The sequence below is a fragment of the Macadamia integrifolia genome, chromosome 8 (genome assembly GCF_013358625.1).
Source record: "Macadamia integrifolia cultivar HAES 741 chromosome 8, SCU_Mint_v3, whole genome shotgun sequence".
NCBI lineage: Eukaryota > Viridiplantae > Streptophyta > Magnoliopsida > Proteales > Proteaceae > Macadamia > Macadamia integrifolia.
The window spans coordinates 24,519,884-24,539,965 of NC_056564.1; the positions used below are offsets into that span (position 1 = coordinate 24,519,884).

General features: G+C 37.7%; 1 protein-coding gene across 4 annotated transcripts in view; it reads left to right on the forward strand.

Annotated features, from left to right (window-relative positions):
• Nucleotides 1-3,557: 3,557 nt before the first annotated feature.
• Nucleotides 3,558-20,082, forward strand: part of LOC122086052 (CCR4-NOT transcription complex subunit 1) — a 55,561-nt gene continuing 39,036 nt past the window's right edge. For 3 of the 4 annotated variants that reach the window (XM_042654742.1, XM_042654743.1, XM_042654745.1), the window contains exons 1-14: nt 3,559-3,879; nt 6,191-6,491; nt 6,613-6,853; nt 6,975-7,314; nt 7,461-7,574; nt 7,659-7,787; nt 7,870-8,061; nt 8,165-8,359; nt 11,421-11,558; nt 11,672-11,791; nt 11,906-12,156; nt 13,658-13,761; nt 17,913-18,007; nt 18,090-18,329. In XM_042654742.1, the coding sequence (XP_042510676.1) occupies nt 3,781-3,879; nt 6,191-6,491; nt 6,613-6,853; nt 6,975-7,314; nt 7,461-7,574; nt 7,659-7,787; nt 7,870-8,061; nt 8,165-8,359; nt 11,421-11,558; nt 11,672-11,791; nt 11,906-12,156; nt 13,658-13,761; nt 17,913-18,007; nt 18,090-18,329 (2,559 nt within the window). In that variant the 5' untranslated portion in view covers nt 3,559-3,780. Of the gene's footprint in view, nt 3,880-6,190; nt 6,492-6,612; nt 6,854-6,974; nt 7,315-7,460; nt 7,575-7,658; nt 7,788-7,869; nt 8,062-8,164; nt 8,360-11,420; nt 11,559-11,671; nt 11,792-11,905; nt 12,157-13,657; nt 13,762-17,912; nt 18,008-18,089; nt 18,330-20,082 lie in introns of all 4 variants that reach the window. The other variant, XM_042654744.1, reaches the window with a different exon arrangement.

Consider the following 20,082-nt stretch of genomic DNA (forward strand, 5'->3'; position numbering starts at 1 on the left):
CCGTTTATTTGATTGGGTTTTCCTTGGGTGAGATAGTTGTTCGAAATACTTCACCCCAACAGATTTGAGGGCGCATAGTACGGGTTGAAATCGTCTGCAATTCCGATCTCGTACAATTCCGTGCAATACCACATTCAGGGGGTGACACATGTATTGATACCAATACAATGGTCCAAATCTGGTACAATTAATAAAACATTAAATCAGTGAAAAGGCATTTAAATCATATCTGGATCATTGCATTGGTATCAATACACGTGTCACCCCCTGAATGTGGTATTTCACGGAATTGTACGATATCGGAATTGCAGATGATTTTTTTCCCGCATAGTACCCTTGGGGTGGGATTTGTTTAGACAACAAAAAAATTGTGTATTTCTTGTCAGGGGACATGGTTGACGATTTCTCCCACCCACTCCTTTACAAAGTCCTGCAGGTTTGATAGGACTATGATGGTAAAGATGAAGGAGAGCAATTGGAGGTGGGTGAATGTGTCAATTGCACATCAACCACTCACCTGAGAAAACATGTGTGCCCATCCACTACTCGCACCCATCTTTGCTCAGCCGCTACCCCATCATTGCACCAACCCGTCTAATATCCACCCAGCTTCTATCTGAAAACCCATCTTTGCAACTAATCACCATCTATGTAATCATTTGATAAGGTGGGTTAAGAAGAAGAAGGCGGCTTAGACTGCAAGATTTACGAGATAAATAAATAAAAGAGCATCGTAGAAGAAGACCTATACAGATTATTTTAAAGAAAAGGAAAATCACAAGTGCTCCAGCACCTCTTCACCGCCATCGCCTTCTTCCTCACTATTCCCTCCAACCTCTACAACCCTCACCCTGTGGAACTTTCCCCTCCACAGAATAACCAAACGGCTATTTGAAATAGTAAACTTCACTTTTCTTGTGCCTGTCGTCGTATATCCACTACCTTGTGGCTCCCATTACCATTATATTCTCACCCCCAAGGTCTCCGCTAAACAAACAAGACTTAAAAGAAAGGAGAGAGTTTTCTTCCACCACGAGGGATGGATCTAGATTCGGGCGGCTCAATGGTTGGAGAGCATCCAGACGCGGAACATAAATGTTCTGCCGAGAGCTTGGATTGAATCCGGATCTTCTCCATATAGTGCCCATGAAGGCTTGGATGCACAGCACGTGGAGTAAATGAATCCAACAATCCTAAAGAAATAAGAATGATTTTTACCCACTTAACACATTCACTCCCTATTTCAACCTATACTCCACACCCTAATTCGACCTAACCCACTTACTTCTCCAACCTCCATCCCAAAACGTAAAGGAAGGAGCCGTAAAACCTCGACCAAACTGGCCATGGAGGGGGTCTGGGATGTTTTTTCACACGCATGCACCGAAAGGAGCCAATATGGGGCAGGGTGAAGCATGACATGGGTGTGGCTATATCATGACTAACATGAATTGACCTAAGTTGATATACGAAGTGAGACCGCCTCTAATGAGAATTTTATTTGCGAATTCCTTAATATCCATGACACTGAGATAGAGATAGGGATAGGGCAAAAAAGATGTATAAGAAATTAATAGAGATACTCGACAGGTAGAGTGGTAAGATGTGGCTAATATGTCAGTCAATTGCACATATGAGTAAATGCTTTAATATCCATAATACATATATACGAGCAAGGCAAAAAATGTTGAAATAATCGAAAGGGATACTCAAATGTCAAGTGGAAGGATATGACTAACATGTCAATTGGTCACATAAATAAGTAAAGGTTTAAGAAGTCTAACTTCACCTCACTTTGTGGCGTGATTTGTTAAACATAGTGTATGTTTAAATCCAAAAGACATCTACAACGATGTGTCATAATATTCCAACGTGCTTGGTTTATTTACTGTGATTTTCTTGTATTTTGAAACTTGTGAGAGAATTTGGAAAGTTTCAAAATTTAATGCTTGAAAAATACTACTCATTTTGTCTTTCGTGCATTGCCTTTTGTCCATCACATGAGTGTTGTACAATAAAAACTTCACTCCCATGTTTCCCGATGATGAATTAAAGGAGGGGTATATTATTATTATTATTAGTATTATTATTATTATTACCGATAAAAGGAGAGGTATATAAGTAGATATGGTTTTATAAGGGTGTAAGCCCTTATAAAGGAGATACTCTCCCTTCTCTCATATGTCGAGGGGTTTGGGGTGCTGTCACACACACGCTCACGTGCATGTTAAGCAAAGCAGAGCTAGGTCGGGTGTAAAGCCCTGACTCCATTAACCTTTGCACCACGGGTCTCAATACTTTAAAACACATTGTGCCATGTTAATGAGACTAAAGGTTATTAAGTAGCCCAGTAATCTCTCCCTAAGCGATGTGAGACTAAAGTTTGCACGCCCTCACCGATCTTCCAAATACCCTAAAACTTACCGTATTCTTGGTGGTGACACCTCACCGATCTTCAGGTAGGTTTGATACTTGCCATATTATTGAGTGTCACATTGGGGCTAGGCTGGGCTAGGTATATTGGCCAAGCCTTTATTTTACTTGACATTATTTTTTGAATCCAGGTAAGACGCATCTCTGAGGCGCTTTATCTAGTGCAGATCACCAATGGACCAACCCCCTATTGGGGTTGAGTGTTGAATATTTTATCCCTATTATTCACATTAGTACCATTACTTAAAAAAAAAAGAATACTGCTTTTAGGGAAGTTGATTTATTGGCAAGATTAGTCAAAAAATAAGTTTAATATGGCTTGTATAGACAGAATATCATGTTCAGTATCCCGGTAGAAGATCGGGGTATCATCAATATAAGAAGATTAGTGATTTAAGAGGTATCACAACAAACTTTAATAACTTTAAATAAATTAACGATAAAATGATGTATTTTAGATAGACATTCCATAGCTAAAATAAACTACTATGGGCTCAACATGCATTCTTAACGAATTATAGGGTAATACTTATGCCTAATTTCAAAACAGATTATGACATTCAATAGGAAATGGAATGACCAACTATTGATTTGTCTATACCAATTATGATGTGATTATCTAAACCACGATAAACCTAACGGATTTTTAATTTTAGAAGACAACAACAAACACTGACAACGCCCTCAACAATTGTAATTCACTATGGTTAATTGATATAATCTAATGAAGAGAGTGCCAAAGCAAATAAGACTTGTCCATAAAAGATGTAGTACTTCAAACTGATAACGCAATAAGATTTGAAGAAAGTTTTCGTGCACCGTGTGACGAGGAACCATATAACCATTAATGACTGTAAATATCTACCTCCTGTGTACGAATGAGCGATAATACCACCACTATTCCTTATACCAGACACCACCACTATTCCTTATACCTAATGGATACCATCAAAAGACTTCATGGTAGAATCCATTGACCTAGGTTGAAGGAAAATCATTTTCATTGCCAATAAAAAAATATGGAGAAGTCTTTCCTGTTCCTATATAGTAATCCTATGATAATTAATATTTTTTACAAGTTAATAATAATACGTGCCAATTCACATGTAAAATCTAAATAGCGGTCCCGTAGACTGATAGTCCTCGATCGACTATCGACCATCGACTCCCGACTCCCGACTCCCGACTCCCGACAATTCTCAGTCCACCCAACATTTCATGATCTTCGATAACCTTCAAAACCCTTGAATTTCTCTGCTTCAGAAGAACGTTCCAAATCCATTATCTTCCTCGATTCATTCTTCACCAGAAACCGTGGCAATCATTATCTCTCGCCCTTCCATCGCCATGCTTCCTTTCTCTTCGACGGTTTCGAAGCAGATTCGGTTCTTGCTTCAGAGCTTGGACGACTCCAACTTCGATTCGGTCGTTCGGGAGCTATGTCAGGTACGCTTAAGCTTCTTTAATCGTTATCATTTCTATTTATTTAGTTGTTCTCTTTCCCTATTTTTTTGAAAAGTTTTCGTTCTGGTTGGAAATCGTTGATTCTCTCTTTCTCTCGTTCTATTTCTATATTTTTGAATTTTTGTAGGTCTTGCGGTCTTGATTATTGCGCACTTGAACTATGCTATTTGGTGTTTTCTGTTACTGACATTCCCGCAGGCACCACCATTTTTTAGATTATTAATTGTTTCAGTTTGTCTAGTATGTCCTGTTTCATTGTGCTTACCATTGGCGTTGATCGGCGAGGGATGGGGGTGGAGGTTGTAATGCTCCCATTACATGGAACCGGTTTGCTTAAAAATGATTTTTTTTTTTTTTTTTTTCTATCACGTTTCATTTTTGGTGTATTTTTCTTTAGAAACACCAGCTTGATGAGTCTGTAAGATCCACGTGTATCGAAACCCTAATTGATCTTTATTTTGCCCCCTAAAAGATGAATTTACATGGACTTTAACTCTGTGATGTCTCATGAACTGGCTTGACGCAAGAGAATGGTGAGTAAAAAATGAAACCCAAAATCACATGTTAGGCTTGAAAAATTGAAGACATCAATGGTAGAGCGAGAATTTACGGAGGTTAAAACTTTGCTGAAGGTCATGTAATTCTAGATCATAGCTGCATTGCTAATGGTACACAGTTTTGGCAAGTGTGATGCTCAAATGCATGAACTTAACTTGAACACGTTGGTCGAGTAAAAACACATGCAGTAATACATTCATGAACTCAACTACTAGTCGATGTGTTGATGAAGTACAATTTATCAAGTCTATAAATTTGAGACCTTTCTATCATCATTACCAAGTGTTTGAGTCTGAGGCGTCCAATGATTCTATTTATTCACTATTTCATGTGTTTTAGATGTATAACATTAATAGGTATAAAACCTAACATTTAACAACCTCAGGTATGAAAGCCACATTCTTGAGGTCTAGTTTATGCTTGAAATAATAAGTAATGCTTATAGAACATATCAATATGTGTCCGTTTATTGACTCATTTGTGGAGTCCTATCAACAGAGCTTGAAATTGCTTCATTTTGCACTGTGAATTGGTGTGCTCATATATGATAATGCCTCATAAGTCATATCTTCGTATACTTATTTTATATACAAACCCTAACCTGTCCACTGTCTACTGGTAATATGTATATTGGGCAAATTGAGATCAAATGGTTCTGAATTTGTGTACAGTATGGCTTGTTTTCATTGACATTTAAGCCTTCCTCAGAACCTTATACGATATCTGTTTGTCAGTAAATTGAAACGCCTCCATTTGTATTTGTTGAGATATATTTGGATAAATATAAGATACCAAAAATGTACCAAGTATAAAAGTAACGCCATTAACTATTAGGACCTCGCACATGTGGGAGCCTCGTGCACCGGGTATGCCCTTTTTATTAACTAATAGGACCCACTGCATGAGGAACTGAATATTCTATTTTGGGATAATGATCGAATAATTTTGGCTTGTTTTATTTTCTGGAACCAATTATTAGTCAAAATTAAATGTATGTTTAAATCATATTTATTGCTATTTAATATCGTTTATGAATATTTGTTTTTTTTTCCTTCAATGAATGAAAATCTATTGAAGAAAAAAACAGAGAACAAAACGAAAACTTCAACGGCTATCTAAAGGCAAAGGCCACAACAAAGAAAAACAAGGGAGGGGGGACAAAACAACCGTTAAGAAGGTTATAAAAAAAGCCAGGGGAGGGAAAAATTACAATCAACGAAGGGGGAACACCAAAATTAGGGAGGTTGAGAAACAAGAGGAAGATCCCAAGCCAAGGTCAAATGCCTATTTCTAACAGAATCAGGACTAACCATACACTTGTGAAGGATTTTGTTTCTAATCTCAAAAGTAATATAACTCCAAATTTGCTCAATTGTACGAGAGGAGGAAGTCCATGTCCTTTTATTTCTTTCCCACAAGATATGGTGAATCACTACACTAGAAGCCAACTTACCAAGCATATCACATGAAGACTTTCCGTTAAAAGCTTTTGAAATCCACCTCCATTCTCTGTCAAAATGAAGGATAACTCTAGGAACATGCCAACATTTTGCCCACTGTTTCACAAATTGCTTTATATATCAGACTGGGTGTTAATATATTCTCAAAATTTGCTTGCAATCCAATATTATCGATTTTCCTTTCTCCTTTGTTTTGTGGTCTTCAATCTCAACTCTTAAATGCTCTTCTTTGTTGCTCTCTGATTCTGCATATTCATTTATTTTTTTTCCTGTAGTTTACTGACTATGGAAGCGAGGGAAGCATATTGTTGCTCCAGACCTGCTTGGATCACATAAATTTTCATGGCGGGGACATGCAGAACATACAGCTGAAACCAGATTTTCTTGCTGCAATCTTTAGATATTTGATGGATAAACCAAATTTCAGTACAGTCTTTTGTGAAGCCTTGAGAAGTACATCTATCAATGAGGCTTTTCTTGGAGATTTTTTTAATGTGTTACGGTTTTCGGTGTATGAGAAGATTGGCATTGGTCTTGCTTTGTCAGATTCGGAAAATCTTGATATCAGGACATGCGGTGGGTTGGATTACTTGCTTTAGAGAGATTTATGAAGCACTTTGATCTCTACACTTCTATTGCATTGGTGCATTTGTTTTTGTTCTTCATTACATTGAATATACTTTTTCCTGTTTCTCAGGTCAAAACTTCTGCATTTCCCAGATTGAGGAATTGTGTGCCCATCCAACATCTTTTGATTTTCATGGACAAATGCAGAATATTGTCTCGTTCCTGCATCGGTCAGAGGGCCTTGCTAAGTATGTGGATTCCTTTATGCGGATGTTATCCTTAATGCAATTGGAAGACATGACTTCTTTTATACTAGATCCATATATTTCAGATGATTTACATGGGGATTTACATGGGGCTGATTCTTTGAGGTGTTCATCTTTTCCTCGAATGTCTATATCTTAATTCAGTTCCATGTTGTTTATGCTTATATTCATTGTTTTCCTGATACAAATTCCTTTATTATTAACACTTTTGGTACTTCTAATGCAGGCATTTGGATCTATTCTATGATACCAATGAAAATGATTTTGATGCTGTTCTAGCAGAGATTGAGAAGGAAATTAGCATGGCGGATGTTATGACCGAACTTGGCTATGGTTTCACTATTAATGCGGCGCATTGCAAAGAAGTCTTATCCCTTTTTTTACCATTGACTGAGGGGACCCTCTCCCGGATACTTGGTACAATTGCCCGAACTCATTCTGGTCTTGAGGACAGCCAAAGCACATATTCCATATTCTGCTCTGCACTTAGTGGCAGCTCAGTACCTGATTTACCATGTTTGAACTCCTGGAATGTTGATGTCCTTGTAGATTCAATTAAACAGCTTGTGAGTTCCTTGTTTCAGTCTTTTCAATAGTTTGTTAGTTACTCTTTTTCCCTTGATTGCAGCAATTGGAATATTGATGTGGTCAAACCGCAAAAGGTTTAATCAAGCATGTAATTGGTTTTTAATTATGATGCTCTAATCTTCAGGCTCCAGGAACTAATTGGGTCAGTGTAATGGAAAACCTGGATCATGAGGGTTTCTATTTCTCCGATGAGGAAGCATTCTCTTTTTTCATGTCTGTTTATGCAAATGCATGCCAGGTACACTTTATGGTAAAAAGTCTGAAGTTTTAAAATGAAATAGTTCCTGTTCAATTAGTGCTCATTGAGTAAATGTGACTGCAGGATCCGTTCCCACTCCATGCTATTTGTGGGTCTGTCTGGAAGAATGCTGAAGGTCAGCTATCTTTCCTAAGATATGCAGCTTGTGCACCACCTGAAACATTCACCTTTGGGCATTCTGCGAGGCAATTGGTATAGTCTGCACATGTTCGAGCCTGACATTATGTTGTACAGTTTGCTGTTTGGCTGATCATAGTTGCCAATAATCTTGCAGGGGTATGTTGATGCTGTACATGGCCATAAGCTTCCACAAGGAAATGCAAATCAGGCATGGTTATGTCTTGACCTCTTGGAGGTGCTATGTCACCTAGCTGAGAGAGGTCATGCTGGCTCTGTGCGAACAATTCTCGAGTATCCACTTAAAAACTGCCCTGAGGTCTTGCTTCTTGGGATGGCCCATATTAATGTATGTTCTCCTCCACATATACAGTTGAATTTTTTTTTTTTTTGGAGTTGTTTACTTTAGAGAGACTTGTAAAGGTTAATCATAGTTTCTTTTGTCATGGCAGACTGCATTTAACCTTCTCCAATACGATGTATCTTCAACTGTTCTTCCCATGATAATTGGCAATGCAATGAATAGTGGAGTATTTCTTCATTTATGGCATGTGAATCCTAATCTTTTGGTTCGTGGCTTTATAGACATTCATTTTGCTGATCCAGAAAATATGACCAGAATTTTGGGCATTTGTCAAGAGCTGAAGGTAAAATGAGAAGTTTTCCTGGTTTTGAACCCCAAGGGTGTAGACTGTTTGAATAGGTGGAGGAAGTTACTATTTTCTATATTCTGTGGTTTACGGTGTCTTGTTTCCTTTAATTGGTTTCAAGAATCTCATGGCATCTGCATGATTCTTTTATTTCCAAGATTTGTTTTTGCATCAAAATTTTAGATTGCTGTTTCTTTTTAGATTCTTTCTTCAGGGTTCTTGTACTCAGAACTATAATTTACATAGTAGGCCTCCTTATTCTCCTCTGAATATTTTATGTGGTGCACTTCTGCTCTATTTATACCTATGCTGGATTCCAAGGAGGCCCTACAATGAGCAGTTTACTCATACGTAGAGGTAGAATATAATAGGACTACTGGATTTCTGTTGTGGATATTTGGGTATGCATATATTCTCCTGGAGTCATAGTAATGTAGGACTAGATTGGACACCCAACTAGACCCAAAACTGCAGGAACTTTTAAGCCAAGAACGACCATAACCAACCCAAACCTTAATATAGCTAATCAGATTACAATAAACAGCAGGACAAACCAGAGGACAGAAGTAGAACAATTCAAGCAAATAAAAAAATACTTCAGATTTGGAACAGTGATGTATCGACCTCAACAAGACAGTGCTATTGGTCAGATCAGCATAAACAAATCACAGGGATTAGCAAGGGTATCAACTAGGTTCACTCCACCTTATAAACATGAACCACATGTCAAAAGATCAACAGAAAATAAACCAGACTAGTCGACCACCATTCTAGTCACTACAGTGCACTAGAAGACAGAAATCAATTAACACAGATCAGCCCTATTGATCTCAGAGTTTCAGAATTTCTGTAGCTGAATAGAGATCAGGAAAAACAGAGGCTTAGTGGTCCAATAACAGAGGCTGAACCATGAACAACAGCTACCAATTTTAATGCATCAACAGTTGGAACAATCGAACCAGAATTCTGGACAGAAGTGGGTTAGAACAAAGATCAACCAGATTAGAGAGATTTAATTTATCAGACAATCCCCAGGCCTGATTACTCTAAAATTGGAATTGATTCTTCCTCTCAGCAGGGGTAACACTCGACCAGAAATTCAAAGCAATCAGATGGCTGGTCTCTTAGATCAGTACAGGTCGGTGGAGAAAATCTGGAACTCTTAAAACCCAGAAATTTGCAGAAAGTTCAGATTACTTACCTGATATGCTGGTATTCTGAACAGTAACATATGCTTGAAAATAAAATTTGGAAAGAAGAAAGATAAAACTTGAAGAGACCACTCGGACTTCACGCCGCAGAGTGTCGAATGGATCTGCGGCGTCGAATGGATCAAACACCACTCCCTTCCACTGTGATCAAACACACAGCACACACATTAGAGCAAACAGCAACATAGCTTCTTTTCATTCATTAAATCGTCTGACTCCTAATGAGAGCCCTTCCTTTATTTATAATAATGATGGGGGTTACATAAAATAGAAACTAACTTTAGTTTTAAAAAACTGAAATAGGAAACTAAAAATTAGAAACTCACCTAGTTACTAAAACTGAATATAGAAACTTACAAAATAGAAAGTCCTTTAGTTACTAAAACTGGAAATAGAAACTATCTTATGATTGAAAATTATAAACTAACTAGGTACTGAAATTAGAAACTAAATAACCCCATCTAAAAAGGAAACTAAAGAAAAATGAAACAAATCAGTGAATCCCGTATGCAACCTTAGAACTTCTAGTTTAGACCCATAAAAGTGGCCCAATACACTCCAAACCACATGGACTGAAGGCCCAACACATATACAACCCAACCCTAGGCTTATTTCTAATAAAACAAGCCTAGTTTGGTGAAGAATCTGCATCACATAGATCAAGTAGTGATGAAAGTATTATCAGTTTCCAAGAATTGGGTATGAAACTTAAGATCCCAATGGGTGAGCACTATTGATGTTGTTACCTTTGAAGGTATAGTTTCTTGTAATTTGTACTGTGGTGAAGCCAGGTCATGATTCTATTGTTTCCGTTTGTTTAGGAGGCTTTCCCCCTTTCTCTCTCAATAGAATTTGATAATTATCTCCAAAGAAAACCGGGGATGGATCATCCATATTTCAACCTGGTAGTGTGCCAGAAGGATCTACTGTTAAAGTCTCATGGAGTCTGATTGGCAGTTGTAAGCTGTGGGCTGAGTTTGTCATTTGCTTGTCGAATTCCTTTTTTTTTTTTTTTTTTTTTTTTTTTTTAAAGTAGTATGCCGTCAATTTTTAAAAGCATTACTTCTTTCATTTTTAAAAGCATTACTTTATAGGAGGAATAATATCATGGTAGGGGCTGTCAGTGCATTAGGTGAGTTTAACCCTGACCATTTCTCTTTCTTGTTTGGTAATTGTATGATGTGGAGGGGGGGGATGATATTAGACATTAATGCATACATATGTGCTGTCTTAGATCAACAGGCAAGTGCTTGATATTCCATGTGTTATGGTTCATATGTAGTAATATATCTTTCCTGAAAGTGGAAAAATGGTTGGTACATTGGAAGAAACCATGCATTAGGCTGTTGTCATCTTGGTGCTTGTTGAGAACCCTAGGCCACTGTTTGTTTTTGCTTTGCCTAGCTTGGTGTTGCACCAACAAATACCCTTTAGATGCCAAGTTGCATAGGCTTCCCCTGGACAACATTGTCATGTGTGATGTCTCCACTGGTGTCAATTGCTTTAGTTGTTTATTGTTGGGTATGTTAGTTTATTGCATGGTTTGAAAACTCGGCGAAATCTTGCCATAATCTCGGATATTTCTTTCTTTCTTTTTTTTTTTTTTTTTATACTGAAAAGAAATGAGTTCTTGAACCTTGTTTATTGTTTGAGAAACAGATTTGGGGTTTAAATATTTGAGTTGTACAATTGAGGCATAGCTGTCAATTCTGACTGTGTTGATCTATCTGATCTTAATGTACTCATAGCATCTTTGACTTGAATTTTGTAACATATGCATTTGTATCTTGTATGCCTTGATGTGTTGTTTATGCCATGTTTGTGCTTACAAATGTTCAATTTTGCAGATTGTGTCAGCGGTATTGGACATAACACCTTTCTCATTCAGTATTAAACTGGCAGCCCTTGCTTCTCGGGAAGAGCACATAAATCTGGAGAAGTGGTTGAATGATAATATGAGCACACATAAGGATGTCTTTTTCATGGTACTGTCCTTTCAGTTCTCTACATTATCTTCTTCATTTCTCTGTTCTCCTCTCTCTGTAACTTTGATAGTGATGATACGGCAATTTTAAACATTTATGACACTACTTTCCAGGAGTGCCTCAAGTTCTTGAGGGAGATACCTCTTGACACAGCAGAGGATCCTGCCAATCCGTTCCAGCATTCTGGTGGTGTGGTGAATGCCTATTTGGAGTCAAATTCAACATTTTTCAAGGTCCTGATAGAAAAATAATTAATTTTTCATCAAATTATAGGAAAAGTTTATTTGTTATTCACTTTTGTGTTGCCTCCATCCACTTTTCATCTTCTTATTTGCTTTGGTTTTTAGGTCCTTCAAGCTCATGCTTCACAGATTACTTCTAACCTGCTTGCTGACGAAATGAAGAAGTTGCATTTGGCATCAATGCATGGTAACCCAAGACTGCAGAATGGTGGAGTTGCAGAGTCGGCATCTGATGTTTATGCAGCTGATATTGAGGCAGAGGCCAACTCTTACTTCCATCAAATGTTTTCTGGTCAGCTGACCATTGATGCAATGGTTCAAATGCTTGCTCGCTTCAAGGAATCTACTGATAACAGGTTGAATCTTTAATCGACTTTGTTTTTTATTTCTGTCCACATCCTAGGTTATAAAGACATCGATATTGGTATGCAACACATCACTTGCTGTGAAAATCATGTAGGCATATGTAGAAATCAGAAGTGTCGTGTTTGATGTGGGGCACTTTGAGCTATGTTATGTGGACTCGACATTCCCTGGCTGCTGGATTGCATGTCCATGTGTGTGGAGATAGATTTCGCAATGGTGTTTTTTTTTTTTTTTTTTTTTTTTTTTGGGGAGGGGGAAGGGCTCCGTTTGGGTGGGTTTTTTTAGCCTTTTGTCCAAACTTTGTCCATTGACCCAAAAGGAGGAAGCAGAAGGTGTTCGGTTACAACAGCAGAAGAAGAGGAAGAGCGGGACAGGAGAGGAGGCAAAGGTGCCGAATGCTGAGAGGTAACTGGAAGGAGGAGGTGGAGGGAATAGGGGGCAACCCTGGAATCTAGCTATTAAATCTAACCCCTCTAACAACACTTACCAAAAATTATGAATCTTGCTAATAACAGATTTGAAATAGTACATTAAGCATGACCCCCCTTCTGAGTCCCTGAATCCTTTTCTTTCAGGGTTTGTCAAGTACGACCCCAAGCATCCTTGTCATTCTGCTTCTGCTCCCGCACCCACATACATGCAGCATAGGTTTCAAGAAACAGTATTGGATCGGTTAGGTCACAGTATCTGGATCTTTATTGGATGGGACATATTTAATCCATCAGACACGGGATTCGCCTTTCCACACCCAGTGTGGGGTTATTTGTTCACTGGATTGGCTGACACTTTTTTGGATTGTCTAATCCATATTGATCTGGATCAGTATTTCCTAGAAGCTATCCAATCTTGTAAATATTTGACATAAGTGTCGCAAACAGTAGAATTGTGAAATTTGCCATGTTCTTGTGAAGTAGCCTTTATTGTACTCATTCAGTTGTGCATGATTTCTCAGTTCTTGTAATCTTGGGTTGTCTTGATGGAACTTTTTCAATGTTTCCTCATTTAGCGGCCATATTTCAATGCAGGCATGTTCATTCATTCTACTATAAATTTTAATATGGCTCTTTTAATATTATACAATTGCTTGAAGAAACAGTTCCACTTAAGTAGATACTGAGTATAACAGGTCTTTGATAATGCTCCCGGAAATGGGACCAAATTCTAATTAATTGTGAGCATAGAAAAAGGACTTTGTGGAACAACACTAAAAGTTTTAGTATAGCCTTTGTGTTTGTGCAATGTTTAAAAACTTGGAATCAGGCATGGGATCAGTCTCCATTGATTCCAATTTGAATTGTCTGGAAATCTGCTGGTCTCACCGGACTCAGCATAACTGGGTCAATCTCAGTACTGGTTGAATCGGGGTTAAATGGATTTGTCCCCGGTTGATCCTGAGTCAAATCAACCTATTCCACTGATTCAGATCTTACTTTTAAAAATTTCTTTTGGGCAAAAATAAATTATTCCTGCTACATCTTCATGTTTTAACAGGGAGCAATCAATTTTTGAGTGCATGATTGCAAATTTATTTGAGGAGTACAAGTTCTTCCCCAAGTATCCAGAACGACAACTTAAGATTGCTGCAGTTCTCTTCGGTAAGGTTTATAGTTGTTCCGTTCTAATATTTCTTAATTTTCTCTGCAACATTATGTTTTCTGTGGGGGATGATTGAATTGATGAATTCCTTTTGGGTATTTGTTTGCCAAAAGAACAAATCATAATGTCTTATTGAGATGTCATATAATACACATTCAGAATGGGGAATGGGTTTTTGTCAAATCAAGACATCGGATCATATGTGTTCAAGAAAGGGTATGGGTGTGGTGACTTGGCTAAAATGGGTTATAGTTAGGCAGATTAGTGGCTCAAAAGAAGGGAGTTAATCTTCTTCATAGCCTGGAAGAGGTCTGACTTTTGGGTTCGTTTTAGACATGCCCCCCTACCCATACTGATTTTGTGTTTTGTTGACATGGGTACCCCGAGGGTACATGATGTTTCTGTGTAGTTTTGCCTGTTCCTACTGCGATTCTTAACATACTTTTGTTGTTGATGGACTTTGTTCTTGGCAATACAGCCAACAAGAGAAGTTTTGCAGCATTACTCTTATCTGCTCATTTTCCAATAAGGGATTCAGCCAGCCATTCTTTGATCCTAGATTAGGAATCAACAATTCGATTGGCTGAATCTCAGGCCTAGTTTTAAGGAGATTTTCTGTTGAATCAAGGGCTGAGAAGCCTGCTGGTTGTTATTTCAGCAGGCAGCAGCCTGCGATGGGGAAAGAAAGAAAAAAGATTGGAGGGCTGTTTAGGGACTGCGAACAATAATTTAGAAGAAAAGAAAGGAGAGGAGAAGAGAGGGATAAGGGAGCTCCCAATTCTCGCACTATAGCAAATAAAATTCTATTTACTGTGTAATCTGATAGGGAGGGTTACATCCTTGCATAAAAAATTCAAAAGCAAAACCCTAGTAAACTTCAATCACTTCCAACACCTAGATATTGTCTTACTGAATTAAACAATTAATGAGCAACCTATCATAACCAGCTACTAATGCTAATTGCTAACATGATAAGATCCTGTGGCCTGTGATTGGCCCCACACTAGAATACTATATTAAAATACTAATTCTTGTACCCCCTATTAACCTAAAATTTGGGCCAATTACAAATAAAATTACTTAAAGCTGTAGTTGTCATGGCATCTAGTTGACGCCAAGGTGTCTAGGCAGCCTAGTTGGGGTTTGAGCGACTGTTGCCTTACTGCAAGGCACCACATTTATTTATGTCAAATAACAATTAAGTAATTTTACTTAAGATATTATCCATAAATAAGTAAATACCCACTATTTGAATCCAATAAAAATAGTTTAAAAATCAAAGTCCAAAAAGATGTGAAGTTAAACCCCCATTCCGATAACAAAAACTGGATTTTTTGTTGTTGGGGCATTTTAACTTTCAAATGCTTGGGTTTTTCTCAATTCTGAAAATTTTATAAATTTTATCATGAGAAAACATTGTTAAAAATCAGAAGTGCAGTAAAATAATGTTTTGTTTTGATGCCCATAAAATTATTTTTATTTTGGCGATTTTAACAGCATTCGCACACTATATAGAATAAGTTTGACTGGAACATAACTTTGTCATTATGCTTTTATCAAATACAAAAAGTCTAATGTAAAAATAAAAATCATTTGATCAGTCAAACTTATTAAATAACAAAAACATTTCTCTAAATGTTGATTTTTAATAACTTAATGTGACTTAACATTGATTTTTGATGACTTGATGTAGCTAAATGTTGATTTTTGATGACTTAATGTGGTTTAATGTTGATTTTTGATGATACAAGATATATGTAGCATATTAAATAATGTTAGAAAATAGGGAAAATGAAAAATAACATTTGGGTGCCTTGGTTGTCTAGGCGCTTAGGCACCCCTCCACTGCCTTGGGTCGCCTTGACAAAAAATCCCATAATCAAGTACAATAAAAATAGGCTGTAATGTTGCACCGTAACTTCATTATTCCCCTGTGGTGAAATATCAAACTGAAATCAAACCTGATCCCTGTTCTACTGCCAGGTACGCTTTTTAGGGGCTTGGTTTAAATTTCTGGCTTGATCTTATGGGTTAATAAGCATTGCACGAAAGAGAGTAGTTTGTTAAGATACTTACCGTGAAATTTCCATTCGATCGGGCTTTTTATGAGTGAGATCTCCTCTTCAAACCAGATCTCGTTCGCTGTTCATGTTGAAGTTGTGAGGTTGAAGATGGTAGCCTTCTTCCTTCAATTTGTTGCTCTATTTATTTCCCACTTTCCTTTAATACACCTCCTAACTTCCTTTATTCCCATATGCCCCCTCCTTTGACTTTGGTTCCAAGATAGCCCTCCATATTTGATTTATATTCCCTTCATATCACTTTAGTGTCTTCCCAAATTACCTTCCAGATTCTGTTTAAATTACCAAAGTGCCTTCCTATTGTAAACTTGGAATTATTTACGAGATTGCCATTGCCTTCCTACTATTGGCTACTGTGCATTTGGGTGGGCCCCTAGAAAACCCAAATAGGGTTATTTGACTTGGGTTCTGCATCAGGGGGTATAGATACATATTGAGCCTAGATGGATTAAGTGAAGGTTTCATGGTAGCGTCTTTGAAGAAAGCTGATATTCTTTTCCAACCTTGGTAGGTGCAGTCGCGAGAATAGTAGCTATGCCAGATCATAAGTACTGCCTAGATCCTATTGGGATTAATCGAACTAGATGTGTAGTTGCTTCTCTAGAATTCTTGCCTTTTGGGTGGTTGTTTTCTATCAGCTCACATCATCATCCCACATTACTAACCCTTTAACAATATTGTATCTTGTTATAAAAGTGCATTATGGTAATACTGTTTTAAGATCTTTATATGGTTGGTGCTATTTGCTTACTACATTGTATATGATATTTCTGGATGCATATATGGATGGCATCATGGCAGCTTTTAGTATTCTTTAGTGTCCTTATTCTTTTGGTCGGCAAGGATCCATGTAGCCGACCCTATTTAGTTGGGATAAGGCTGAGTTGTTGCTGTTTTTAGTAATTCTTGTGCAGGGGACAATTTCTAGTTTCTATTTTTATGTTTGATTCTAATTTATAGTTTCTTAGTAGCTGGTTACTGAATTTGTTACTTGTTTCTTATATGCTAAGTATTAGAAGCTAGTTTCTATTTTATAGTAGTTTCTAATTTGTGAAGTTTAAGTTGTAGAGGAACCTCCTTTCCATGCAAGGAAGGTCATAATGTTTTGTGTTTCATCAAGTTAATAAAAAAGAGGAGGGTACACTACCTTCCACGATTTTGATAAAAACACCTCTATGGCTATTGTGCTGTTTTATACTTGTGTGAAGCAAGAATTTCTGTGAGATGCATAATACCCTAGTAAGAAGCTAGTGGTGGGTGGTGAGAGACTAGAAAGGCTGAGTGAGAAGCTCTTGCCAATTCCTATCATCTATTAGTTTGTTTCCCTCCTTTTAGCTCGGTTACTGCACAACAAAGTAAGTAGTGAGATTGTTTTCTTTGATTTAAGATTGTTTGAAGGCTGACTAAGGTTATATAATCTGTGGTCTTATGTATCTATTTGAAGTCTAGAGTTTCTGTTGGCCATAAAATTACTGGCGGTTCTCTATTTCTGTGGCTATTTGGATGCAACTTTGAGGTACAGTTATCTTAACATCTGGCCCTTGGAATGTTGAGATTTTTGAGGTTTTTAGTTGATGTTCATACCCTACCTTCGACCGTAGTTGCTGTAATTGTTTGGAACTGATCCGAGATTTACTTTGGAAATTATAGAAGATCTCCAACTGCTGGTTTAAGACCTGCGGTTCTGCTTGTGGGTGGGAGTCTGAAATCTATTATAGTGTTAGATTTAATCCATGAATCCCCCACTTTATTGTTTCTTGCAATGGATTTTGTTGTAAATGCTCAATTCACCTTAAATGACTTCCTCAAATCATCACCTGTTGGAGCCAGTTGGAGATAATCTTGATTTGCACCAAACAAAAGAAAAAAGGAAAAAAAGATATTCTTGATTATGCCCATTTCTATTTTTCCCCTATATCTTTTCTTGTTTTGCTCCTTATCCATCTCAACTTCCTCATCTCGGTTATGCTTATTTATTAATTTTCTGCTAGATATGGAGATTTAAAAAAAAAAAAAAAATTAGAAGTTGGTTAAGTTCTGGTGTTTTGATTTTTTATTTTTTTTTCCAGGCTCCCTAATAAAGCATCAACTGGTGACGCATCTTACCCTTGGGATTGCCCTTCGTGGAGTCTTGGATGCACTGCGTAAATCTGCTGATTCCAAAGTTAGTATTGTCCCTTAAGTTTGTGCGTGCTCTTTTTCATGGCTGCTAGTATCTGTTATTGCTAATGCCTTTTTGGTGTCAGATGTTCATATTTGGGGCCAAAGCTTTGGAGCAGTTTGTGGACCGTTTAGTGGAATGGCCACAGTATTGTAATCATATCTTGCAAATATCTCATCTGCGTGGCACCCATGCGGAACTTGTTGCATTCATTGAACGTGCTCTTGCTAGAATCTCATCGGGACATGTCGAATCAAGTGGTGTCAATAGTATATCTAATGATCAGCCTCAAGGTTCTTCCCAGGATACTTTGGATAATGTGGAGGTATGGATTAACTTTACTTACTGTTTCGTGCTTTTTGTTACAACTACCCTTGGTGATGTTCTTGGTAATGCGGCCAAAGTTTTCCATCTTGCAGAAAGATTCTGCAAAATTTTAACTCGATTTGTAATGCCAAATAGAAATTAGTTGTTCAAATATGCGGCATGAAGATATTCCATAAAAACAGTTCTCTTATCCTACTTGCATCTTTTTGTACTCCTGTGCGCTATAATCTTGAAATAGAATAGGATCAGTCATTGGAATGTTGTCAGCAAGAACTTGAACATTCAGATCTAATTTAAATGAATATGGAATTATTAGGCCTTAGAGGGCAGGCCTCAGCGCAACGGTTGCTCCATTGCGACCTAGCGGTTGTGGATTCTAGTCAGGAAACAAGCTCTCCACATAGCGGGGATATGTCTGCGTATATTATGACCCTCCTTAGACCCTGCAGTGGCATGAGCCTCGTGTGCTGGGTACACCCTTTTATAGAATTATATATAATATATTAGACCTTATGAATTTATTATTTGGTGGTGTAGATTTCCAAGCTGGGGGCATGTGCCATAATTAACCTCTGATGAACTTTTAACTGTTTAATGTGAATTTAAATGTATTTGTTGTAGTGTCTTGCATGTAAAGATGTACTTTGTGATGTTTTATGTGTTAGACAAACAGTTTTCCAATTGGAGCTGGGGGTATAGGTTTTGTTTTCTTCTTGAGCTTCTGAAGCTCCATCTTGGTCATTGCATATTGGGCCTGGAAAACTTTGCCTTTTCCTTGGAGAGATAGAAGAAGAATAAGGTATGACAAGAGAAGAAAGGGAAGAAGATGGAGAAAAAAGCTACCGAGAGAGAGAGAGAGAATCAATCTAATCTCGGTAGTGATTGAAGGGGAAAACCAACCCACTACACCTCTACTCTCTAGTAATAAATACCACCACACACTACAGCCGCCATATTTTATAGTCATTACTCACGAAAGACTAAACTACCCCTACCTTTGCAATAAGTACCAAAACAGCCCAAGCATTAAAGCACCCTATCTCTTACAAAGATCGCCAGCTTGATTCTGGCAATCAATCCATCAGTAATTATCAGATAACTATTGCAAGGGACCTTCGCCTTAGGAAGCGTTTGGTTCTGAGTTCAACTCCTTTTACCTCCTTGGGGCCACTCACATGGGGGCGTTTAGTGCTCTTCACTGCTTTAGGTGAAGGTTGAAGGGTTCTCATTCAACCCCGGCATGACCCGGTCCATGTGGTTGTAGGGTCAATATGGGCCCGTGGGACTAGTTAGGCCAAAGGCTTGATACCAGTTGTTAAAAAAAAAAAACACCATTATTAATTACAGAGCAGCACGATGCACTTTCCAAAATTTTATTATAGAGCAGCACATACAATTTCCAATTGTTTTATTACATACAGCACATACCATAACCGATTACATAATTATAGAGCAGCACCATAGTTGATTACAGAGAAGCACGCACACTTTCCATTTTTTATCATTCCATTTGTAGTCCCTACTTAAGGAGGGCCATGATTATAGACTACCACAGAGATATGTTACGACAATCCATGTTCTACAAGCAAACATGTTAATTGCAGCACCATAGATATTCATCCAGTAAAAAGCACTTCTACACATATATATATATATATATATATATATAACACCCATTTCAATGGAGGAGAAGGAAATAGAGAAGAGAAGAAAATTATGAGAGAGAGAGAACTGAAAACCGATAAGAAGAA